At 46.2% G+C, this 26,711-nt stretch overlaps 1 protein-coding gene across 3 annotated transcripts; it reads right to left on the bottom strand.

Moving 5' to 3' along the window:
• Positions 1-12,989: 12,989 nt before the first annotated feature.
• LOC147301741 (uncharacterized) lies at positions 12,990-18,421 on the bottom strand. 3 transcript variants are annotated; one of them, XM_086283786.1, is made up of 3 exons: positions 18,225-18,421; positions 17,584-18,143; positions 12,990-13,247 (listed from the first exon to the last, which is right to left on the bottom strand). In XM_086283786.1, the coding sequence occupies exons 2-3, from the start codon at positions 17,858-17,860 to the stop codon at positions 13,168-13,170; spliced, it is 357 nt and encodes a 118-aa protein (XP_086139912.1). In that variant the 5' UTR covers positions 17,861-18,143; positions 18,225-18,421; the 3' UTR covers positions 12,990-13,167. The 3 variants fall into 3 exon arrangements, 2 of the variants coding, with proteins under 2 accessions (XP_086139912.1, XP_086139913.1); XM_086283787.1 differs by lacking the exon at positions 12,990-13,247 and adding an exon at positions 17,138-17,386; XR_015127243.1 differs by lacking the exons at positions 17,584-18,143; positions 18,225-18,421 and adding an exon at positions 13,329-13,451.
• Between the last annotated feature and the right edge of the window lie 8,290 nt (positions 18,422-26,711).

Genomic DNA, 26,711 nt, shown 5'->3' with positions numbered 1-26,711 from the left:
ATCCCAGCATGCTGACATTTTGAAATCATTCAAACATGTTCAAAGTGAACTAACAGTAGCCGACTCATCTGACTTCATTCTCAGAGACACGAGGATAGTCATTCCAACTGTCCTACAAGAAAGAGCAATACAGCTGGCACACGAAGGGCACCAGGATACCGTCAAGACCAAAGCGTTGCTACGTACCAAAGTATGGTTCCCAGAGATCGATCGGAAAGCAGAATCTGCAGTTCAAAACTGTCTGCCATGCCAAGCTAGCACACCTGTCACACACACTGACCCTCTGCAGATGTCACCATTACCGGAAACGCCCTGGCACAGTGTCAGTGCAGACTTTTATGGACCACTCCCTACGGGGGAATACCTGCTCGTTATCACAGACGAGTATTCTCGCTATCCAGTCGTTGAAAGTGTACGCTCAACATCAGCATCTTCTGTTATCCCAGTAATTGACAAAGTGTTCTACATGTTTGGGATCCCAAGGACAGTAAAAACTGACAATGGTCCTCCTTTTAACAGTGAGGCTTTTTCACAGTTTGCAGACTACCTAGGATTCCATCATCGCAAAATCACACCTTGTTGGCCTCAGGCGAATGCCATTGCTGAGAGATTCATGAGAACCCTAGGTAAAGCACTGAGAGTTGCCGAGACGCAGGGCACACCATGGAAACAGCAACTAAACATCTTTCTTCGTGAGTACAGATCTACACCTCATAGCACAACAGCGAGCTCACCAGCTGAAATACTGTTTCAACGCCAGCTATACACCAAGCTCCCTTTCGTTAACACCACTCCACGGAAGTGTTCAGATGCTGAAGTGAGAGCAAGGGATGATAGTGCAAAGATCAAGATGAAGGTGTTCGCAGATGCAACTCGTCGTGCCAAACCACACACACTAAGTCTGGGTGACACAGTGCTGCATCGCCAACCCAAGCACAACAAATTATCCACACCATACAATGCAAAACCCTACAAAGTGACTAAGGTTAAGGGTTCTGAAATTACAGCTACACGGGATGGACACTCAATTGTCAGGAATGCCTCATTCTTCAAGAAAATCAGACATGGACTTGAAGATGCCCCACCTGGACGGCATGTCGACCCCGCCTTAACAGACAAGCCCAGATACCCAGTCAGATCAAACAGACGCGCACCTATGCATTTGTCTGATTACATCAGATCTAAGACTTGAATATCTGAGTGACCAGTTAAAGGTTATGCTGCGTGTAACATGTTTGTTGTTCCTGAATCTAACACTGTAACCAGTATTATAGTGTTGAATGTTGATAGTGTTTAGTCACAGATCTGCGCAAACGCAGTGCTGTTTAAGTGATGTTTAGGTGTGGAGAAACTCAAGTAATAAGAACGTTCAGTAATTTACAGAGGTGTGGACTCGAGTCACATGACTTGGACTCGAGTCAGACTCGAGTCATTAATTTTATGACTTTAGACTTGACTTGAAAAAATGTTCTAAGACTTGTGACTTGACTTGGACTTTTACACCAATGACTTGGGACTTGAATTGGACTTGAACCGGTTTACTTGAAAAGACTTGATATTTCACCCCAAATATAAAATTTAACACGCATATTATATAGAGATTGAAAATGTGACGTCATTCACGGGTAGAACCGCAAAGGATTCTGGGAACTCGTGGCAAGAAGTACTAGCGCACGCAGGCTTTCAATTAAAATCAGTTACACAGCGATAAAAAGAAACACAAAAATGTCAAGAAGCTGTTGTATTATTAACTGCAATAGCCGGTCGCATGACAGCCACGGGAAGCCGACGGGTAAAGAGATCGGTTGTTATCGGATTACGACGTTTAAGAGAAATTGTTCGAGCCATGTTTCCGAAGTGACAAACAGGCGACGGATGGCCTGGATTGCAGCCATTCAAAGATCAAATATAACGTCCCAGAACACTCCAGCTCACAGGTTAGTCTGCTCCAAGCATTTACACGAAGGTCAGTGTTTTTTAGTAGTTAATACGTCATTTTCATAACATAATTAGTGATATAGGTTACAAGCAAGTCTGGCGCTGAACAGAAATTGTCGCGCTATGCTCCTTTGTTTATTGTGCATAAATAGTGAATTGTCCTGACACAATATTGCGTTTCGCTTCTGTTATTATGGTACATTGACAAAAACATATACTTTTATTCACAGGATAAAACAGGTTTTTTGTATCACTAATTGCCCAGTACGATTACAGCATACAATATTGTTGTCACTGCTACATTTCTGTGATGGGTACCAGAAATTATTTCCACTACTAATTAATTACCATTGAGCTCAAAGGTCCTATTAATAAACGGTTAACGAATGTGTATTTATGACGACGATTTGTGAGACTGGTAAACTTATGATACGTACGATGGTCTTTCGTTTTACACGGTGCGTTTCAAGGTCCTGTACCCATCTGTCGGTAAACTGTACCTGGGCTTGTTGCAGTGACCGGAAGTTACTAAACTTCATGAGTGTATGCACTCACTCCAAGAACCGTATAATTATAAATATGCATATAAATATGCTACGATGAGATAGCTGACTTCTAACTAGCAAATGTTTTCCAGGCTACGTTGGTGATGCAGTTTTTTTTTAATGTGTATGATATTTTTGTCATGCGATTTTAAAGCCGGTCCTACAACCGCATCCAAGAATAACATGCAGCTTATCTCAGAACTGTCAGTGAAAATTATTCTTGGAGCTAGGTTTAATTGAGCTGCATTCTAAAGAGGTGCAATTTCACAATTTGTGTATATTTTCTAAGTTCACTATTTTGTCATGTGTTGAGAAAAACACAGATTTAAAAATTACATGGTCTAATATTTACATTTAGCATAACTGCAACATGCTTTTTTTCGTTTTTTTTAATGACTCGAAAGGACTTGAAATTCAAAGTTTCAGACTTGTGACTTGACTCGGACTTTTACACCAGTGACTTGAGACTCGACTCTGACTTGCCTGACATTACTTGAGACTTGACTTGAGACTTGAGGATAAAGACTTGAGACTTACTTGAGACTTGCAAAACAATGACTTGGTCCCACCTCTGGTAATTTATTAGGTGTCGTTGTCATAGGTTCAGATTAATAATTCACCTCGCTGAATACCTAAGTTTGTTTAAAAAAAAAAAAAAAAAAGGAGGTGATTGTGATGTTTACAGAAGTTTTATTTTGAAAAGGTCGAACAGGAAATGGAAAATGAACAAGTTAGCGCTGCAGACTGTGTTATCGCTGCAAGCCTGAGAATTAAAGAATGGAACTGAGAACTACTGAAGGTGTGATCATTAATGTTTGAGGCATGCAAACATTACAATACCGTTCACGGTAATACCGGTGTAATTTTGGGCAACGATAGGAAAATGAAATATCGCGATAGAATATGGGTAAAACGCGCATGCGCAGTGCCTATGTTTACATACTGTTACACCCCTGTTACAATACGCACATGGCGGCGACGCAGAATGAGAATTTCAATTCAATTCAATTCAATTTTATTTATATAGCGCCAAATCACAACAAAAGTCGCCTCAAGGCGCTTCATAGATACAGAGAAAAACCCAACAATCATATGACCCCCTATGAGCAAGCACTTTGGCGACAGTGGGAAGGAAAAACTCCCTTTTAACAGGAAGAAACCTCCGGCAGAACCAGGCTCAGGGAGGGGCGGCCATCTGCTGCGACCGGTTGGGGTGAGAGAAGGAAGACAGGATAAAAGACATGCTGTGGAAGAGAGACAGAGGTTAATAACAGATATGATTCAATGCAGAGAGGTCTGTTAATACATAGTGAGTGAGAAAGGTGACTGGAAAGGAAAAACTCAATGCATCATGGGAATCCCCCGGCAGCCTACATCTATTGCAGCATAACTAAGGGAGGATTCAGGATCACCTGGTCCAGCCCTAACTATATGCTTTAGCAAAAAGGAAAGTTTTAAGCCCAATCTTGAAAGTAGAGATAGTGTCTGTCTCCCGAATCCAAACTGGAAGCTGGTTCCACAGAAGAGGGGCCTGAAAACTGAAGGCTCTGCCTCCCATTCTACTTTTAAATACTCTAGGAACAACAAGTAGGCCTGCAGAGCGAGAGCGAAGTGCTCTAATAGGGTGATATGGTACTACAAGGTCATTAAGATAAGATGGGGCCTGATTATTTAAGACCTTGTATGTGAGGAGCAGGATTTTGAATTCAATTCTGGATTTAACAGGAAGCCAATGAAGGGAAGCCAAAACAGGAGAAATCTGCTCTCTCTTTCTAGTCCCTGTCAGGACTCTTGCTGCAGCATTTTGGATTAGCTGAAGGCTTTTCAGTGAGTTTTTAGGACATCCTGATAAAGAGAAGAGCGAAAGTGGATCGTTAAATGAAACAGATGAACCAGAATTGGTTTGTAAAAATGCTGCAACTTCAGTGGTGCGGAACTGGTTTAGCTTTCGTCCGTCAGATACACAACAAAGCACTATTTTTGGTAGAGCATGCTAGCGGGTCGTCATTATTACCGTGTTGTTTGGAAAATACGACACACTTAAAATCAATCCTTTGATTTTTCTGAAAATCGACAGTGCCCCTTATAATCCCGTGTGCCTTATGTATGAATTCTGGTTGTGTTTACTGACCTCGAAACGATTTTATGTGGTACACGGCGCTCGAAAATCTGTCAAATGTTTTAATACGACTTGGCTAAGCTATGACCCGCACCACTTGATGGACTGTCGGAGCATTACGGCTATCGTAGGCAGGAGCCTCGCGGAGTGATACGTACTGTGCTTCAACATAATATTACCGTATTGTGTGTGTATAACCTCTTTTTAAGTTTTGTGGATATTATACATGGCTATGCTGAGGATATGTTGGCCAATTTCCACTGGAAATGCCTTTTGGTTAAACTGTCAGCAAGGAATTTGCACTGTCACATTTTTATATAACTTTAATGCACAAAAAAAAAACAGCTGCTTGTTTAAGTGAAAATACATTGATGGGGTTTTCTGCACTAATAAAGTTGTGGAGTTGTAAAGTGTTTTGTCTAGTGTCAATTATATCATCAGTTATATTGTTATCGCAAATTTTCAAATGTATATCATTTATCACATTTTTCAAATGTGATAAATATTTTTGGTCATATCGCCCTGCTCAATTGGGCAGTGCATTTATCACGACATGTAATGTGTTTTCTGGATACACTGTGCTTTTTCAGTGTTCAAAGATTGATGGCTCCGTGTCAGAGCACTGGCTATGAATTTCAGATGGATCAGGCCTTAACTTAACCTCTTACTTTTGCAGCAAAACAGCAAAAGTAAGAGGGAATTCATGACGATGTTTGTTAAATGTGAAGCGTAGTTTCAGAGGTTTTTTTTTTGTTTTTTTTTAGACGCCCCATTAAAAAATTTTGTCGCACTCTAGAGTCCTGCAACTAGGTCCAAGGTGGTGGAGCATGAGGATAACATAGCATTCATAACTTCATCAGCCGAGGGGGGAGTACGACACTTGGGGTCCATCATATCAAAGACAGTAGTGAAATTAGCCACAATCTCAGAGTTGATTACACGTACAGGGCAACAGAGATCAGCAGTGTTCATGTGTGTTACACCTAAGGCAGCAATAAACGTAACCAGATGATGATCAGAGATGCCAACATTGTCAATGTCCTTAATGTCCTTGAAGCTAGAGAATGTAGAAAAAGGCAGTCGCTGAAGTTTACGTTTATTTTTAAAAACCATTGCTATGCCTCCACCCTTCCCTGAAAGTCTCGGTTAGCTGAAAAAAACACAGTCAGGGGAAGGAGTTCAGAGAAGTAGAAAAGCTAACTGGGGCAAATCCAAGTTTCGGTCAGGAACAAAACATCCAGGTGCAGGGTGAGAAAAAGATCATTTAGGATGAAGGTTTTATTCACCAGTGATCTTGTGTTAAGCAACGCCATAACGCTCTTAGTCACCTTGTCCCTGACAGAGGCGCGTCTCAGCTTGCCTGTGTTGAGCGCAAGTCCCAAAGGTCCCAATCCAGGTCCGAAGCGATGAGCACACCACTGGAAAGGCCAGATAAAATTGAAGTCCAACAGGGCAGATCCAGCGATGGCTGAGCAGTTTGAAGGATGGCCGGCCGTGGGAAGTGAATGGAAATTGCAGAAAGTCCAGGAAGGGAGAGGAGTTAGCTGCAGCATGTGCCTTAAGTAAGGCTTTAAGGTTAACCCGAAGTCCACTCCGCTTACCGTGCCTCCTGGAGTGCCTCTTGAACAGGGAAGGTGGAGGCAGGCAGAAAGTTCTAGTAGACAGGCAGGTACGCGGCAGCGTAGCGTCTCCTAGGTCCCAATGTAGCTCCGGCTCATGGAAGAGAGGTGGCCGGAGATTTAATAGAGTTAGCCGATCATATGTGATTAAAGCATTGTTCTCAGAGAGGCACAAAGCCAAGACGAGAATAAGAAGCGCACAACAGTCGAAATAAAAAGTATGAAAATGGAGACGAGGGTAAGAAGAGGTAGCAGGAAAACAACCTGCCGAGCAGACTGGCGCTATCTTGGTTTACTCTTCTTCCACAGACTATGAGCTAATACTGGGTATAAGCAGGAGCTGAACACATGTGAACGATTCAAGTCTGGAGGTTTACAGTTTTTGTTTTTCATTTTATGATCTTAGTCTGAAATGTTTTTGAATGTTTCCTTCTCCAAAGCTCCTTTTATTTAAATATCGAACTGTCATCATACACAGTTAATGTTTTGAAAATTAGATAGACAAAATATTCCAATACGTGAGAGCTTAATCAATCCAAAAAATATTTCGTTCCAGCCCTGGTAAGAATTTTAACTGAAGAAAACCATGAGGAGAAACTGAGTGAGTGTGTCAGAATGAATTGTCCGATGGAGGACATTTTCATCTATGAAGGTTTTAAATGTGTAATATTGTTCTGGTACAGTCAATGAACTAAACCAGAGAGGAAGAAAACAGACTTTACCATGAAGGTCCTCAGTGTGGATCAGTATAATATCAGCCTGCTGCTGATGTTTGCAGTTTAGTCTCAGCATAACATTCGCATCATATTTACCTCAGACAAACTGAAACATGGTGACTGACCTCAGAGTTTTAAGTCCACATCCTGGACTCTACAGAAAACCACACAGCTGCTTCAGTCCTGAATCCTGCAGCTTGCTGTTAGTTGGGAAAAAACTGTCACTACTCAAGTCTAGATGCTTCAGGGAGGAGTTGGTATTCAGAGCTGGGATCAGAGAGCTGACCTCTGATGAACCACAACTCCTCGATCTGTATAAAGAATGAAAGATGTAAGTTTATTAGACAAAGTTTGTGCCTGAAATCATTCAGTGTTTCATAATCTGTTAAGAGCTAAAAAAAAAAAAAAAAGGTTCAGAATGTATTTGTCACATCTGCTATGGCAGGTGGCATGGAGTAGAGAGAGTGTGGACCCAAATACAGACAACGGAGATGGAATGGAACATTAACAGAAAGCGTGTTAATGCATGCTCAATCATCCAGGTAATCTCCAAAGGTTGATTCTGTTCATCTGGACGTAGCGTTTTCAGTGGGAGAAACATTTTGTCACTCATCCAAGTGACCTCTTCAGTCTCAGGCTGAAGAAGTCAGCCTGTCACGTTTTACCCTCTTAAAAAAGAGGGTAAAACGTGAGCAGAAGTTAAACAGCAGAAATAAATATACAAATAGATAAAAAATAAATAATAAATAAAAATGTTTAAAAAAAAACCAAGTGACACTGGCTTTAAAAGCACAAAAACACTCTGCTGTCTATCTAAATGTGGGTTTTAGTACTGACTTTAGAGACAATTAAAAAAAAAAAAAAAACATTCGCCCAAACAAAGTCACAGATAAACAGTTAAAAATATAAACTCAAGAACTGAAGAAAAATCGTCCTGATTTTAAACATCCGCATCCAGATAAACTTGCAGATTTACGAGTCAAAATGTGTCAAAAAGTCTGTATCCTTACCTGAGAGTTTCAAGTTTACAGTTCGTGATTGGTCTGTGGGCTACTTGCTGTCTGTGTCAGCTGGCCTTGTAGGAGAGTCTGATTGGTCTGAAGTGAAAGACCCAGGAGGAAGCGGAGGAACAAGTCCAGGTGTCCATTTGGACTCTGTAAGGCCTTGTTCACAGCACTCTGGTAGAAGAGTATCTCTGTAGATTCTCTTGTTTCAGACTCCTGGGAGGTTGTTTGTTTCTCTTCCAGCAGATTGACTCCAGAGTTGATGAAGGTCAGATAGACATGAAGAGCAGCCAGAAACTCCTGAACACTCAGATGGATGAAGCAGAACACCATGTCCTGGTACAGTCCTCTCTCCTCTTTAAAGATCTGTGTGAACACTCCTGAGTACACTGAGGCTGCTGTGATATCGATGCCACACTCTGTCAGGTCCGATTCATAGAAGATCAGGTTTCCTTTCTGCAGCTGATCAAAAGCCAGTTTTCCCAGAGACTCAACCATCTTCCTGCTCTCTGGACTCCAGTGTCGATCTGTCTCAGCTCCTCCATCATATTTGACCTTCTTCACTTTGGCCTGAACCACCAAGAAGTGGATGTACATCTTAGTTAGGTTCTTGGGCAGCTCTCCTCCCTCTCTGGTTTTCAGCATATCCACCAGAACTGTAGCAGTGATCCAGCAGAAGACTGGGATGCGGCACATGATGTGGAGGCTTCGCGATGTCTTGATGTGCGAGATAATCCTGCTGCTCTGCTTCTTATCTCTGAATCTCTTCTTGAAGTACTCCTCCTTCTGTGGGTCACTGAACCCTCTGACCTCTGTCACCATGTCGACACAGTAAGGAGGGATCTGATTGGCTGCTGCAGGTCGTGTGGTTATCCAGAGGTGCGCAGAGGGAAGCAGGTTGCCCTTGATGAGGTTTGTCAGCAGCACATTCACTGAGCTGGACTCTCTAGGGTCAGTCAGTATCTTAGTGTTCTTGAAGTCCAGAGGAATTCGATACTCATCCAGACCATCAAAGAATCAAATCAAATCAAATCAAATCACTTTTATTGTCACATCACATGTGCAGGTACATTGGTACAGTACATGTGAGTGAAATTCTTGTGTGCAAGCTTCACAAGCAACAGAGTTGTGCAAAATACAATAACGTAAACAAGCAAAATACAAGAATGGCTACATCTGAAACTAATAAATATATGTACAATATATAATAGTATATGCATTTCTGGATGTGTATACTAAATATTTTCTACGTGTGTGTGTGTGTGTGTGTGTGTGTGTGTGTATACACATATTTTACAAATTAAATAGAGTAAACAATAAATAAAATCTATAAAAATATACAGAGTTGAGACATGTGCAAAACAGTGGCATTACTGTACGGTATGGAGTGCATAATGTTAAAGTTCCAGTAGTGAAGCTGAGGTGTCTATGACGTGTTCAGCACTCTGATGGCCTGATGGAAGAAGCTGTCTCTCAGTCTGCTGGTACGGGACCAGATGCTGCAGAACCTCTTTCCTGATGGAAGTAGTCTGAACAGTTTATGGCTGGGGTGACTGGAGTCCTTGATGATCCTCCCCGCTTTCCTCAGGCACCGCTTCCTGTAGATGTCTTGGAGGGAGGGAAGCTCACCTCCAATTATCCGTTCAGAGCACCGCACTACTCGCTGGAGAGCTTTGCAGTTGTAGGCGGTGCTGTTGCCATACCAGGTGGTGATGCATGCAGTGAGGATGCTCTCAATGGCACAGTGATAGAAGGTCCTGAGGATGCGGGGGCTCATGCCGAATCTTTTCAGTCTCCTGAGAAAGAAGAGGCGCTGCTGCGCCTTCTTCACTGTTTTGTTTATGTGTACTGACCACGTAAGATCCTCAGCCAGATGTAAACCAAGGAACCGGAAGCTGCTCACTCTCTCCACAGCAGCGCCGTTGATGGTGATGGGGGTGTGTACTTCTCTGCACCTCCGGAAATCCACTATCAACTCCTTTGTCTTTGCGACGTTGAGGGTGAGATGGTTGTCTTGACACCAGTGGGTCAGGGCGCTGACCTCCTCCCTGTAGGCCGTCTCATCACCATTGGTGATAAGACCCATCACTGTAGTGTCGTCCGCAAACTTCACAACGATGTTGGAGCTGTTAGTGGCTGTGCAGTCGTAGGTGTAGAGTGAGTACAGGAGAGGGCTCAGTACACACCCCTGTGGAGCACCAGTGTTCAGTGTGATGGGGGATGAGGTGATGCTGCCCAGTCTGACCACTTGGCATCTGTCAGACAGGAAGCTAAGCATCCAGCCACAGAGGGAGCTGCTCAGTCCTAGATCCTGCAGTTTACTGTCCAGCTTCGAGGGAACGATGGTATTGAATGCTGAGCTGTAATCTACAAACAGCTTCCTCACATACGTGTCTCTCTTCTCCAGGTGTGACAGGGCAGTGTGTAGTGTCAGGGCTATGGCATCATCAGTGGACCTGTTGTGGCGGTATGCGAACTGTAGAGGGTCCAGTGAGTCGGGTAGTGCAGAGCAGATGAAGTCCCTGACCAGCTTCTCGAAGCATTTGCTTACGATGGGGGTCAGGGCTACAGGTCGCCAGTCGTTCAATGAGGAGATGGTGGAGGATTTGGGTACAGGGACGACGGTGGCCATTTTGAAGCAGGCTGGGACTACAGACAGAGAGAGGGAAAGGTTGAAGATGTGTGTGAACACTCCAGCCAGCTGATTCGCGCATGACTTGAAGACGCGGCCGGGAATCCCGTCCGGACCAGTAGCTTTGCGTGCGTTCACCTTCCTGAAGCACTTCCGCACATCCTCCTCAGACACAGTGTGCGCACTGACGTCATCCGCGGTGCGCACACTGTCCGGTCTCATGGTGTTCGCTGTGTCAAATCTAGCGTAGAATACGTTTAGATCCTCACACAGAGAGGCCGTGGTCTGCGGTGTGCTGGTTTTCCCTCTAAAGTCTGCGATCGTGTTTAGTCCCTGCCACATACTCCGAGGGTTGTCAAACTGTTGCTCCACCCTGTCCCTGTACTCACGTTTGGCTGCTTTGATCGTCTTCCGGAGTTGGTAATGTGCGTGTTTGTAGTCCGATGTGTTCGCGGAGGCAAAGGCGGTGCTCCGTGCCGCCAGTGCCGCGCGAACATCTCCGGTAATCCAGGGTTTTTGATTTGGGAAGGATTTAACTGTTCTGGATGGGACGACATCTTCCACGCATTTCCTGATAAATCCGCAGACTGAGTCTGTGTACTCATCAATGTCCCTAGCAGCCACGTGAAACATTTCCCAGTCCGCGTGATCAAAACAGTCCCGCAGCGCAGACTCCGATTGGTCCGTCCAACGGTGCACCGCCCTCCGGGTTGGAGCTTCCTGTTTCAGCTTCTGCCTGTAGGCGGGCAGGAGCAGGAGCAGGATGGAGCGGTGATCTGATTGGCCGAATGGGGCGCGGGGGAGGGCTTTGTACGCATCCTGGAAAGAGGTGTAACAGTGGTCGAGTAGCCGGTTTCCACGTGTGTTGAAAAGGATGTGTTGATGGAGTTTTGGTGAGACTTTCTTCAGGTTTCCCTTATTAAAGTCCCCGGTCGTGATAAACGCTGCCTCTGGGTGTGCGGTTTCCTCACTGCTGATCGCGCTGTACAGTTCCCTGAGTGCACGGTCAGTGTCGGCTTGTGGGGGAATGTAAACAGCCGTAATAATCACTGCTGTAAATTCCCTCGGTAGCCAGAATGGCCGGCACTTAATCATCAGGTACTCCAGGTCCGGTGAGCAGAAGGATTTGACCGGGTGCACGTTCGCATAATCACACCAGCTGTTGTTGATCATGAAACATACACCACCGCCTCTGCTTTTCCCAGTAAGATCCTGTGACCTGTCCGCGCGGTGCACAGAGAACCCCGGTAGTTGTATTGCGGAGTCCGGTACCTTGTCCGATAGCCAGGTTTCTGTGAGGCAGATCACGCAGCAGTCCCACATCTCTCGCTGGAATGAGATCCGTGCCCGAAGCTCGCACAGCTTGTTCTCCAGAGACTGCACATTAGCCAGTAATAAACTGGGTAGCGGTGGTCTGTTAGTGCGCCGTCTCAGTCGAACCAGAACGCCAGATCTTCTCCCTCTGCGTCGGCGTTTGCGGCCTCCAGGGCCAGAGAACAAAGGTGTCTCAGGTGAGATGAATGGGGGTCTGCAAACGGAGCGTCCGTGTTGCAAAACTTGAACTCCAGAAAGTTATAAGAAAGACCGTCTTTTATGTCCAGTAAGGTTTGTCGGTCGTACACAAGGAGACATGTGCTACTCGCGAAAAAATGAAGGAAAAGTAAAATTAAACACAGAAAAAAGCTGTTGCTTAGGGGAGCTCGCGACGAGGCTGCCATACTCGGCGCCATCTTCATCTTCATCAAAGATGAACACAACCTGGAAGTCTTCAAAGCTGCAGATTCCTGCTTCTTTGGTATCAGTAAAAAAGTGATGAACAAGTTCCACCAAGCTGAACTTTTGCTTTTTCGGAAGATTCAACTCTCTGAAAGTGAATGAAAATATGAACTGGAGGTCCTGGTTGGCTTTGTCTTCAGCCCAGTCAAGAGTGTATTTCTGTGTTGAGACTGTTTTCCCAATGCCAGCCACTCCCTTTGTCAGCACTGTTCTGATTGGTTCATCTCTTCCAGGTGGAATTTTAAAAATGTCTTTTTGACTGATTTGATTGACTGGTCTGTCTGGTTTCCTGGATGCTTTTTCAATCTGTCTGACCTCATGTTCATCATTGACCTCTGCAGTCCCTCCCTCTGTGATGTACAGCTCTGTGTAGATCTGATTCAGAAGGGTTGGGTTTCCTGCTTTAGCGATCCCCTCAAACATGCACTGGAACTTCTTCTTCAGCTTAGATTTTAGTTCCTGCTGACACACCTCAGGAACCCCCGACTGACATGATCGCTGCAGCACCGGGCAAACCTCCATCGGCCCCACTTCTGCTAAACAGGTGAAAATAGGTTTAAAAGCGACAGCAATTAGTGCTGCTGAATCTTGGATCTTTATTTATTTTTTTGCTGTTTTACTTGATGTGGGCTGTCAGGTTTCAGTTAACGGACTCAGGCGCAGACCGGGACTCCTTACAGGATTTACAGATTTTATTCACACAACGACACCAGGTGATGCTATTTACAAAGTGCTGGAGGGAGGGGAGGGGGGTCCAGGGTTCCGGGGTATGTGAGGGAAAAGACGGGGATCTGACGTCCTCCAAAGGCTCTCTCTCTTCACTCCCCACACTGGGGAAACACCATCCACTCACTCGTCCACGGGATGACAGGCAGGCAGGGAAAGGTCCGGGATAGATCTGTACACAGAGATAATAGTTAGAGGCGAACAGACGGAACGAACTCACAGATCCTTATTTGCAATCTACTGAGCGACTGACGCTGATAACTCAACGATCCAGCGACGAGTGACACAGTGCTGCTGTCTTAAATCGGCCTTGTGATTATCCCGATCGGCAGCAGGTGCGTGGGCCAGGGGCGGGAGCCCGTAATGAGCATCGCCCCGGCAGGAGAGAGAGAGAGAGAGAGAGAGAGAGAAAACATGTTGCCTAATACAGAATCAGCTGGTGAGGCACAGGGACCATGACAGTACCCCCCCCTCAACGGGAGCCCCCCGGCGACCCACCAGGCTTATCCGGATGCAGACGATGGAACGCTCGCAGCATGCGCCGGTCCAGGATGGCCGCCCGAGGGACCCAGGACCGCTCCTCCAAGCCATAGCCCTCCCAATCCACCAGGTACTGGAAGCCACGCCCCCGCCGCCGAGAATCCATGATACGGGTGATCGAGTAAGCCGGCAGACCGTCCACGAGCCGGGGGGGAGGAGGGGGCCTGGAAGGCGGGCACAGAGGACTGGACCGGAGAGGTTTAACCTGAGACACATGGAAAACATCGTGTATCTTCATGTTGCGAGGCAGCTTGAGCTTAACAGACACAGGGTTAACCAAAGCCGAGATCCCGAACGGGCCGATATAGGCAGGAGAGAGCTTCCTGGATTCCGCCCGGATGGGAACGAAGCGTGTGGAAAGCCATACCTTCTGCCCAACAGTATAGGCGGGAGCGGAGGACCGGCGGCGGTCAGCGAAGCGTTTGTTGCGGTCCTTGGTGCGTAACAACGCAGCCCGGGTGGCCTTCCACACCCGACGACACCTACGCAGATGCGCCCGGACGGATGGCACAGAGTGTTCGCCTTCGATGGAGGGAAAAAGAGGTGGCTGGAACCCCAGAGAAGCTTCGAAAGGGGACCGGCCCGTGGCGGAGGAGGTCATGCTGTTGTGGGCGTACTCGATCCAGGGCAGTTCCTCGCTCCAGACGGCCTGGTTGGAAGAGACGACGCAGCGCAGGGCCGCCTCCAACTCCTGGTTCGCCCGTTCGGACTGGCCATTGCTCTGCGGATGATAACCAGAGGAGAGACTGACCTTAGATCCCAATGAGGTGCAGAACTCCCTCCACACACGGGACGTGAATTGAGGACCCCGGTCAGACACGATGTCATCTGGAATGCCGTGCAGGCGAAAGACATGGGTGGTGAGCAGGCGAGCAGTCTCCAATGCTGTAGGCAGCTTGGGCAGAGCAACAAAGTGAGCCGCCTTAGAAAAGCGGTCAATGATCGTGAGTATGACCGTATTACCTGCAGATGGCGGGAGGCCGGTCACAAAATCCAGAGAAACATGGGACCATGGTCTGGTAGGCGTGGGTAAGGGATGAAGCGGACCCGAGGGTGGCTGGTTTGGGGTCTTGTTTCGAGCGCAGGTTGTACACACGGAGACGTATTCCTTGGCGTCCCGGCTCAGGGTGGGCCACCAAAAGTAGCGCTGTAGGAAAGCAATTGTGCGGTGTATTCCTGGGTGACAGGAGAAACGGGCTGTGTGTGCCCACTGTAACACCTGAGACCTGACAGGTTGGGGAACGAACAGGCGCCCCGCAGGGCCGCCTCCTGGATCCGGTTCGGCTCTCTGAGCCTCGCGAATGGCCGACTCGATTTCCCAGGAGACAGCCCCCACCACACAGGTGGCCGGGAGGATGGGAGCAGGGTCCGCCGGGTCTTCGGAGGTGGAGAACTGTCGAGACAGGGCGTCCGGCTTGACGTTGCGGGATCCTGGCCTGTAAGTGATTGAAAAGTGGAACCGCGTAAAAAACAGAGCCCACCTTGCTTGTCTGGCGTTAAGCCTCTTTGCGGTTTGCAGATATGCCAGATTCCTATGGTCTGTCCAAACGATGAACGGTTGGGCAGTGCCCTCCAGCCAGTGCCTCCACTCCTCCAAGGCGAGCTTGATGGCAAGAAGTTCCCGATCGCCAATGTCGTAGTTGCGTTCTGCGGGGGTGAGACGACGGGAGAAAAAGGCACACGGGTGGAGCTTACCATCCCTCTGTTGTGAGAGGACCGCTCCTACTCCCGTGTCGGATGCGTCCACCTCCACCACAAACTGCAGGGTTAGGTCGGGCTGGACCAGAATGGGTGCTGAGGCGAATCGCTCTTTCAGCTCCAGGAAGGCTGATTGGGCAGCATCGTTCCACTGAAAAGGAACCTTGGGAGAGGTCAATTGTGTTAAAGGCAGAGCTACCTTGCTATAGTCCCGGATGAACCTCCTATAGAAGTTAGCGAAGCCGAGGAACCGCTGCAGCTGCCGTCGGTTGGGGGGTTCAGGCCACTCCACCACGGCTTTCACCTTAGCTGGGTCAGGACGTAGGTCTCCCTGCTCGATGACGTAGCCTAAGAAGGCAACTGTGGACACGTGGAAGACACATTTCTCACCTTTTACGAACAACCGATTTTCCAGCAGGCGTTGCAGGACCTGTCTGACGTGGGTCTCATGCTCTGACAGTGATTTGGAGAAGATCAGGATGTCGTCGAGGTAGACGAAGACGAACCTGTCGATGAAATCCCTCAAAACATCATTAACGAGTGCTTGAAAAACTGCAGGAGCATTAGAGAGGCCGAATGGCATAACCAAGTATTCAAAGTGTCCAAGGTGAGTATTGAAGGCGGTCTTCCACTCGTCGCCCTCTCGGATCCGAACTAAGTGATATGCGCTCCTCAAGTCCAATTTGCTGAAAACTGTCGCCCCCTGGAGCAGCTCAAAAGCAGAGGTCAGAAGTGGGAGTGGATATTTGTTTTTGATGGTTATGTTATTTAATCCACGGTAGTCGATGCACGGGCGGAGAGACTTGTCTTTTTTCTCGACGAAGAAAAACCCTGCTGCTACGGGCGATGAGGATGCGCGGATCAAGCCGGCGGCGAGGGACTCTGAGATGTATGACTCCATAGCCTCTCGCTCCGGTAGAGAGATGCTGTAGAGACGGCTAGTAGGCAATGGCGCGCCAGGGAGTAAGTCGATAGCGCAATCGTACGGTCGGTGAGGAGGCAACGACTGGGCCCGGTCCTTGCGAAACACTTCGGCGAGATCATGATAAACAGGGGGCACTCCGGACAAATCGGAGGGCGCGGTCGACTTGGCGAGGGAGGCTGGTGTGTGAGGCGGTGAGGCGGATTTAAGGCAGGTCATATGGCATTCCTCTCCCCACCCCGTAATGCGTCCCGTAAGCCAATTAATGCACGGGTTGTGTTGACGAAGCCAGGGGTGCCCGAGAACGAGCGGCGTCCGAGTGGCCTTAAACACAAAAAAACATATTTCCTCAGTATGGTTGCCAGACAGAGTAAGAATAACGGGCTCAGTGACGTGAGTAATGTCAGGTAGGCGCTGGCCGGACAAAGCAGTGACACGCAAAGTGTGGGGAAGAGGTTCCTGCCCTAGCTGAAGGCGGTCTGCTAACTCAGAGTCAATAAAATTCTGTTCCGCCCCTGAATCTATCAAAACGGAGAGAACATGACCTTTGGTGTTGACCGTGAGCTGGGCAGACAGCATTAACCGTGGAGGAGATTTGTCTTGGCTGAGACCGCCCACCAGCACTCCTACCGTCACTGGTGGGCGCGACCTTTTGCTCGAGATGGGCAAGAGGCGACCACATGTCCCTTGTGGCCGCAATAGAGGCACTCACCGGCAGAGATACGGCGCTGGCGTTCCGCGGCGGAGAGATGCGAGCCTCCAATCTGCATGGGTTGCTCTCCTCCGTCTGCGCTCTCTGCCTGCCGGGAAGAGCTGGGCTCCGAGGTGGAGCCAGCCCTCCACTGCCCCGTGGCCTCCTGGGAATCGTAGTGCCGCGGCAGACGACGAGCTCGCAGCCGGTCATCCACCTTAATACATAAAGCCATTAACTCGGTAAGAGAGTGGGGGAGATCTCGCATAATGAGTTCATCTTTCACCTCTTCACGAACATTATTGAGCAGTGCACTCCGTAAGGCCTCCGGGCCCCAGCCTGTCTCTTCAGCCAAAATCCAAAAATCAATAGAATAGTCAGACATGCTCCGCTTCCCTTGTTTGTAGTTCAGCAGACGAAGCGCGGCGACTTCAGCGCCTGAGCCTTTATTGAACACAGTCTGGAATTTAGACAGGAAATCAGCATAGGCAATCCCGGGATCCGAGCTAAGCACGACCTGAGCCCACTTTAAAGCCCGGTCCCGCAGCAACTGGACAAAAAAGGTTATTTTGGCACCGTCGTTGTTATGGAAGCGCCGCTGCTCACGGAACACAAGAGTACATTGAGCCAGAAAACCAGCACACTTGTCCGACTCACCCGTAAAAGGTTCCGGCGTGGGCAGGGGTCCGTCCGAGGGTGGCAGAGGTGCCGGAGGTGTGCTCGCAGCGGCAGGCGCAGGCTCCTGGGGGGCGGGAGCCGCCGGCCGGGGATCACTCTCCAGAGGTGTTAAGCGAGCGACCGCCTGCGTAAGCGCCGCCATTTCGTGGTGGAGCCGCTCGAGCATTTGCTCATGTCGAGCCAGAGCAGCTCCCTGAGCGATGAGTGCCTGAGCGACAGGGTCCTGAGCGGCTGGGTCCCGACCTGCTGAGTCCATGATGGCTGGATCGTTCTGTCAGGTTTCAGTTAACGGACTCAGGCGCAGACCGGGACTCCTTACAGGATTTACAGATTTTATTCACACAACGACACCAGGTGATGCTATTTACAAAGTGCTGGAGGGAGGGGAGGGGGGTCCAGGGTTCCGGGGTATGTGAGGGAAAAGACGGGGATCTGACGTCCTCCAAAGGCTCTCTCTCTTCACTCCCCACACTGGGGAAACACCATCCACTCACTCGTCCACGGGATGACAGGCAGGCAGGGAAAGGTCCGGGATAGATCTGTACACAGAGATAATAGTTAGAGGCGAACAGACGGAACGAACTCACAGATCCTTATTTGCAATCTACTGAGCGACTGACGCTGATAACTCAACGATCCAGCGACGAGTGACACAGTGCTGCTGTCTTAAATCGGCCTTGTGATTATCCCGATCGGCAGCAGGTGCGTGGGCCAGGGGCGGGAGCCCGTAATGAGCATCGCCCCGGCAGGAGAGAGAGAGAGAGAGAGAGAGAAAACATGTTGCCTAATACAGAATCAGCTGGTGAGGCACAGGGACCATGACATGGGCTGCCACAAACGATTATTTTGATAGTCGACTAGTCACCGATTATTTTTTGCGATTAGTCAACTAATCAGATCATGCGTCCATTGGACATAAAACGTACAGCTTATTGCATCAGCATGTGTCTGCTCTTATATAATTATCATTAGCTTACAGCTTTAAGTGTTTAATGTATGTGCTAACTAAAAATAAAGACAAGATGATAGTTTATTAAACTTTTAATGACATTTGCAGATTGTCTCGGGGGAGTTTAATAAACTCGTCCGTCTGTTCTTTCTGTGTAAAATATAACAGGACACTGGAGTAAATTCTCGACCATTTCACGCTTCTGTTTAATCAGTTCTGTTTGACATTTATTCAGCTGTGTAAAAACTCTAACTTTAATCTCAGCCAAACCAATTTATTGAGGAACAAATAAAACACTGAAAAAAGCCAAACATTAACAATGCGAAAGAACACAAAGGGGTTTGAAAATGATGTGCCGGGAGTTCACTGTTCTCGCCAGCTCTAGTGAACCTTGAACCCTCTAGCTATTGAGCGGGTGGGTAACAGACGTCTCCGAACACGTCAGAGCCCTTTTGCAAATATGTGATGTCTTGATAAACCGAGAAGAAATTTGTAAGTAGCTGCCGCCATTGTTGAAAACTGGAATTGGCAGGGCCACGCTATGAATTGTGGGATAGGTTGGGCCACGAAGTATACACCCGACCCATCCTTCAAATCTGGGGAAATGAAGGATGCATTTTTCGGCCACGTTTGGGGGAATCTTCGAATTTGGACAGGCTTCGCTGCGTCGCTGTTATGTAATTGGCCTACAAATGCTGCCTCTGAAGGATGCAGCCGCTAAATTTGGACACAGCTATGAAATCGGACACTGCTTCTTCTTCGGGGTTTAACGGCAGCTGGCATCCTTGTACATGCAGTGCTGTCATCTTCAGTTTCAGTCTGTTATTACACTCTTAAATCCTACTTATTCCTGCGTTTTTCGGGATCTTACAAAGCTTCAAACGAAGCATCAACTATTAAATTTGTCGTTGACGATTTTAATAGTTGACGTAATCGTGACTAGTCGACTAATCGTGGCAGCCCTAGTGTAAACACAAAAAAATATTTTATTTCATATCTTGGAATATGCAGAAAATAGAACTAAACGTTAAACAAATTTCTTAAAGTCAAAGACTGTTTCATATAATTTAATTTTTCCTCAATGCCATGTGCATAAAATTAAAAGATTAAAACTAATAAAACATTTTTTTAAAAGAGATTTTTTTGATTTGATTCTATTTTATATTATCGATTTTACAGAAAAAAATGTATTCAGGTTGTGTATCATGTTTTTAAAAAGTAACTAAGTAATAAAGTAACTAATTACTTTTGAAAATAAGAAATCAGTAAAGTAATGGGAGTAATTGGAGAAGTAATCACCAATTACCATTTTCAAGTAACTTGACCAAGACTGGTTATAACTCAGTGGAAGGTTTTATGGAGAAATATTCAATTCAGTTTTATTTATAGAGCACCAAATCACAAAAACAGTCACCTCAAGGTGCTTTATGTTGTAAGGAAAAACCTCAACAATCATTTGAGCCCCTATAAGCAAGCGCTGTAATGACAGTGGAAGGAAAAACTTCCTTTTATCAGGAAGAAACCTCCAGCAGAACCAGGCTCAGGGAGGGGCGGCCATCTACTTTGACTGATTGCTTGAGAGAAGGAAACCAGGATAAAAGACATGCTGTGGAAGAGGGTCAGAGATTTATTATAGCTGCAGATTAGCAGCTAAGTGGTGTATAAACAGGCAGAGAAGAAGAAACACCCAATGCATAATGGGAATCCCCCAGCAACCTACACCTGTTGCATCGTAACTAAGGGAAGTTTTAGGGTTACCCGATCCAGCTCTAACTATATGCTTTAGAAAAACGGAAAGTTTAAAGCCTAATGTTAAAAGTAGAGATAGTGCCTGTGGCGAGCGAATGTGAGTGTGATTGGTTGTCTCTATGTGTTAGCCCTGCGACAGACTGGCGACCTGGCCTGGGTGTACCCTGCCTCTCGCCCTAAGACAGCTGGGATAGGCTCCAGCGCCCGCCGCGACCCTGAAAAGGATAAGCACAAGCGAATGGATGGATGGATGGTTAATAAATATTGATTTGCTTTGATAATATTACAAAAATAGCATAATACACAATATAGTGTCCAAATATTTAATAACTTTAGAATATCGTTTCACTTAATAAAAAATTAATACATTTCTAAAAACTCTGGTTTAAAATTTAAAAGCCATTTGAAAGCACAAAGAGTGAACGTCTGAATGTATTATGAGATCCTAAAGCATGACCTGTTTGGATATTTCTGATCCCAAACAGGTTAGATGCTTTTCTATTTTTTTTTAGAATCTGCTATAAACCATCCTTACATCTCATCTAAAGGTCAGTTGTCCTCAGTTTTAACTGGATCTGCTCCTGAAGCATTAATATGAGGTAAGTGCTGTTATAGCCAGTGAACTAAAGCCAGAGATTTTTAAACCAACCAGCCATTCATTCATTAGAGCTCTGACATACTAGAGAGCTAAACTGAGGCTACAGAGATATCACATGGAAAGAATCGGAGTTCTGATTGGTCAGCTCAGAGTTTGTGTGTTTCTGCCTTATCCACGTCTCTTCAGACAAACTCATGGAATCTTACCTTCTGATTCTGATGAAAGTAATGAAGCCTTATGGGCTGAGGGCCTTCCTGTTGGAGGAAAGTGCACCTGAAGTGATCATGAGGTGGACTGTTTAAAAATGAAAACCTGCATGGCTTCAAAGTAATGTAAATATAACATTTGTAATCAAAGATTATTTGAGGAGGAAAGACAGACAAAATTAAAACTTTTAATACATAAAATAAATTGTGAGAATGTTGTGTCTTCCTACCATACTGAGTCTTTGATGTTTATTTTTTTCTCTGACTTTAATCATACTGGAGAGCTACATTGAAGCTACAGCAATGTCACATGGAAAGAATCAGAGCTCTGATTGGTCAGCTCAGAGTTTGTGTGTTTCTGCCTTATCCACGACTCTTCAGACAAACTCATGGAATCTCTGAATGACCTTTTTAAATCTTCTTTAAAATCAACTCTGCCACCTCCATCACACGGCCAGTAGTATATGTTCCCACCATAAGATCCACTACTCTCCTTGTGTCTGCTTTCTCCAGGTAGCTCCTTTTAATGGTCATGAAATCACCTCCGGGTCCAATCCGCAGGTGCCAGTGAAAACGTTCCAGCTCCTTTTTACCTAAATCATCCAGTATGTCCAGCAACTGTCTTCGAACCGGCTTCTCCATCTTTAATCTGTAAAACAAGAGAGCATGTGAATCATGGTCTCATCACAACTTTTTTTGTTTACTTATTTAGTATATTTCACAGCAGATTTCATGTTCAATCTGTATTATTTATACTGGCACCAGTCTGATATCATGTTTCTAAACCTGCTCTGGTATCAGGAACATGGTACCAAGAAGGAATCGTCACAATAACAGTTACAATATAATTATCTGATGACGGGATAGCTCTGGTCATTGGATATATTCTCATGTTCCCATTGATCCTAATGAGCTGGTTATCCTCTATTAGAGCAGACAAACATAAGGATCAGCTGAGCTTAAAGCCACTCAGGGCTGCACGAACAGGCTAGAACGGTTTCACATAAGTTTCACATAAATCAAATGTCTCACTAAACAATTTGTCCTCGTCCATCTAGCAACACCTGAAAGTTCCTACCTTCACTGTGTTTGAAGCAAAGAACAAAGGAGACAACTGCTGGAGCAGCTGGAGTCCTACAGACACTCAAAACACCTCCTACAACATCCATTCTTTACACTCTGACTGCTGTGTTTGTGGAAACACAGTCATGGAGTCATGTACAGTTAGAGATGGTCATCTCACCTCTGAGCTTTGGTCTGGTGTAACCCAGTCATAGATTCGCAGAAACACACCGGTTACACTGGCTCTCAGGTTCCCCACACAGAGTGGTTTTAGAGGGAGGGGCTCCCTTCTCTTTGTCTCTCTGATCCATGCTGCTAAATCCACATCCACCTCAATTTGTGGGTTACAACAGAAAATGATACATTTCTTGTTCTCCCGTATTATAAGACGGGATTATTTCATCAAACAGAGGACATTTTGCCTGATAATTACTACCAGAATTCCAGGAATAGTTAGTTATTATTAGGGCTGTGTGATATGACCAAAATCTCATATATAAGAATTCTATCGTCCCGATAACGGTATAAATCACAAAAATGTAACATTTTCTGTAAATTCTGTGAATCTCCGGCAGCTCGACTTGCGGGAAGTGTTTCCAGCTGCGCGCCATGTAGCTGGAGTCAAGTGTTTTAACCAATGTGTAACACACCCCAAGCAAGAGGGCGGCTGACAGATTATGTCTGGTTCTGAAAAAAAACAGATAAATTATGAGATGGACGACAGGTAGTGTGTTTCCTCTCTCGCTTCTGCCAGATCTTTATTTAAACACATTCATGTGTTCACAACAGGTTGCAAAAACTTCTTAACATCTCTGTCTCACATTCCCAAAGCCCAAAATCAGAATAAACTAAAATAGTATAATAATAGTATAAACAAAAATCTAAACAGTCATCTCTGTTGTTTGTTACTAAGAGCTATAAATCACACTTTTTTTCACACATCGTTTGATAAAGCAAACATTCCAGTATTGTACCATATACTAATGGCGTATCTGTGTAGTGGAAATCTCCACATCAACATTGCAGAGCGATCAGAATTATTATAGGTTATTACACTAACTTTAGACAATAACAGTGACAACATATCAAACTGTCTCTGCGAACACATTAACTCAAATATACAGGAGCCGTGGTGTACTTTTGTTACAAGAGGGTGCCTTAAGTTTAGAAAACAACAAAGCTAACAGCTACTCTAGGATGTGGCGAGCTAAGCTAGCTCCTACTCTCGATCGTAACACATTTCAATGAGCAAAACAGACGAATACAGATCCCAGCAAAACAAACTGCTGGTCAGGTTTTACCCTTATTTGGCATGTAAATTATGTGGACCACATGTGTGGCCTTATTACTTACTAACCTGAAAAAACAGATAAATTATGAGATGGACGACAGGTAGTGTGTTTCCTCTCTCGCTTCTGCCAGATCTGAAGACGAGCAGTAGCGTCACACTAAACCATCTCACTGGGGCGGAAGTGCCCCCTTGTGGCGTAACTAGGGATCACACCACATGTTGGATCTCCAACAAAAATCACAAGATTAAGGCCCTTCCTTAACAAAACTACACCTAAAAGCTTAAATCACATAATGTGACCACACATTACAGTGTGTCACACGCTCCCTGACAAAATAAGAATGGCTCCTGGCATTCAAACCTCAATTTTTCTCAAAAACATTGACACATACACTTATTCAATATAACAAAGGTGTGTATATGTAAGGTGTGTAAGCATATGAAAGGTGAGGTGTAAAGCATGTGGGTGTTGGAATATGATAAGGAACTGTCCATGGTGGCATGTAGGGTGAGGAGAGCGTTGCAACTGTAGGATGAGGCTGGTACGATGGTTCACCCAGTGTTTGGTATGTCAGCATCTGCCTTGGTTTCCTCTCCCTAGTCGACCTTCTCATGTCGCTAGTAGAACATCGTGGAGGGGTGCGTGCAGACAGTTCGTCCTCATTTGGAATTGACAGTTCATCATCTGCACTTTCTGATGGAACTGGGTCATGTAGTGAAAGCGCCTCTGGAAAGTTGTCTCCTAGACTGACTTGATCTTGGCTGACTGGCCGGCCAATACAGCTTTCTTCCCTGATGGGTACCTTCGCATGACTGTTTTCTTCACCGGAGGCTGGGTGGGGCTGTTCTGCAGTAGATATCCTATGGTAAGTCTTTCCTTTGATGGGCTCTCTTTCTTTTACAGGAAGCCTCAACCAGAATTTTCCAGTACTCTCTTCAGAGTCTGAGTCACTTGTTTCAGTCTGTTGCCTCCTCCTGCCTCTGTCCCCTGGCAGGTTGTTTGATTTTGTTTGTCTCTTTGGTGTAGGTTCAGGAATGTGCTGTGGGGCCTCAACTGGTAAGTCATTCACAAGTAGTAACAAGTTACGGTGAAGCACTCTAGTCTTATCCTTATCTCCTGCTTCTCGGTAGACGACATACACGGGGTTGTCAGCTACTTGTGCTTTGACTACGTAGATACTCTTTTCCCAGTATGACTTGAGTTTTCCAGGCCCACCTCTTTCACCAAGATTTCTAACGAGGACCCTGTCCCCAGGATGCAAGACGACACCCCTGAGTTTTTTGTCATAGTAGGATTTGCCTCGTGCGCTGGACAGTTTACTATTGTCACTGGCTATCTTGTACGCCTCAGTCATCTTTTCTGCCCACTTTTCAGCATAATGTTTGTGAGACACAGTTTTTTTCTCCCCAACCAGGCCAAACAACAAGTCTATTGGGAGACGGGGGTGATGCCCATACAACAGAAAGTAAGGGGAATACCCTGTTGACTCATGCCGTGTACAATTGTAAGCGTGCACTGTTTGCTGAAGGTGATCTTTCCAGCATTGCTTTTCTTTGTCGCCGAGTGTCCTCAGCATCTGCAAGAGAGTCCGATTAAATCTCTCGGCGGGATTACATTGGGGGTGATACGGTGTGGTCCTTGAGTGTCCAATTCCAGCTTTCTCTCTTAAAGTCCGAAAGAGCTCGTTTTCAAACTCACGACCCTGATCGTGATGCAGCCTGCCGGGATATCCAAAACGCTGGATGAAATCACCAAAGATGCGCTCAGCTGCTGTCTTGCCTGACTTATTTTTGGTCGGGTATGCTTGAGCAAACCTTGTAAAATGATCTACTACGACCAGGATATATTCATATCCACCTCGGCTGGGCTCTAGGTGCAGGTAATCTATGCATACAAGATCCAAAGGTGAGTTTGAAGTGATTGTGCCCATTGGGGCACGGACATGTCCAACCGGTTTTTTTTGTTTTATGCAGGGACACTTCCTTGTGACATAGTTTTCAACTTCCTGTTTCATAAATGGCCAGTAGAACCTCTCTCTAGCTAGGGCCAGTACTCGGTCAGTACCAATGTGTCCCATGTCGTCATGGAGGTATTTTAGTACCTTGGCCTTGTAAACTGCTGGGAGAACAAGTTGCTGTCTTTCAGTAGTACGTCGATACAAAAGTCCATTGTCAAGGCACAGTTTGCTCCATTCATGAAGCAATCTCCTTGCAGCTTTACCTACTGTTTGTCGTATCTCGTTTGTCATTACAGCATTTGTCTCTTTTAGCCGAATGATTTCTCCCACTGCTGGGTCTTCCCTTTGAGCCTTCACCAACTCCTCACTGCTTATGGTTGGAAGTGAAGTTGGGGGGTCTTGGTTCGTGTTAGCAGTAAGAGCCAGGATGGCGACCCAAGCTACATCCTGTTCCTGGGCTGCTTTGGCCCCACCCCATGTGGTTTGCACAACTTCATGAGAGAGCCCCTCAGTACATGCTGTCACGTACTTCTCAATGTCAAGGGGCATGCGGGACAACGTGTCAGCATCTATATTTACCTTTCCTGGTCTGTATTTTATCTCAAACCGGAAATCTGACAACTCCCCAACCCAGCGATGCCCAACAGCATTAAGCTTAGCAGTGCTCATTATGTAAGTCAGAGGGTTGTTGTCAGTATAGATGGTGAAGTGTGGGGCATAATAGAGGTAGTCTCTAAACTTTTCACACACCGCCCATTTAAGCGCCAGAAATTCTAATTTCCCACTGTGCAGGCAATAGTTTTTCTCGGCTGGAGACAGCGTTCTGGAGCCATACCCAATAACCCTTAGCTTACCATCTTGCTGCTGATAGAGTACAGCGCCAAGGCCTTGCTCTGAGGCATCTGTGTGTAGCAAGAAAGGTAAGTGGAAGTCTGGGTAGGCCAGGACTGGAGGGTGGGTGAGCATGTCAATGAGTTGCTCCAGTGCCCCCTGGTGTTCACCAGTCCACACCACAGGAGTATTGGAAGACAGCTGACTGCCTTTGGTTTTCCTCTGGTGAGGTGGTGCTCGTGACATGTCAGACTTGGCTTGGAGAAGCTCGTACACAGGCTTTGCGATACGTGAGAAGTCCTGAATATAGCTACGGTAGTAGCTGAGGAAGCCCAGGAGCCGCCTCACATCGCCAACAGTCTGCGGTGTTTTGGCCCTGAGTGACTGCACAGCCTCTAGATCCTTTGGGTCAATTTGCACACCCTCTGCTGATACAAGGCGACCCAAATATCTTACTTGTCTG

This window comes from Aulonocara sp. 'chitande type north' Nkhata Bay, linkage group LG23, assembly GCF_057382095.1.
Source record: "Aulonocara sp. 'chitande type north' Nkhata Bay isolate Kocher_YH1m ecotype deep benthic linkage group LG23, A_spYH_male_GT1.1, whole genome shotgun sequence".
NCBI classification, from domain to species: Eukaryota; Metazoa; Chordata; class Actinopteri; order Cichliformes; family Cichlidae; genus Aulonocara; species Aulonocara sp. 'chitande type north' Nkhata Bay.
The sequence above is the reverse complement of the archived record's forward strand: the minus strand, read 5'-3'. Positions and strand labels throughout refer to the sequence as shown.

Coding starts and splice junctions, on each gene's coding strand:
- LOC147301741 (XM_086283786.1), bottom strand. CDS start 17,860: ATGGACTCAGCAGGTCGGGACCCAGCCGCTCAGGACCCTGTCGCTCAG. Junction 13,248..17,583: donor CACGCCGGAACCTTTTACGG/GTGAGTCGGACA, acceptor CTCTGTGTACAG/ATCTATCCCGGACCTTTCCC.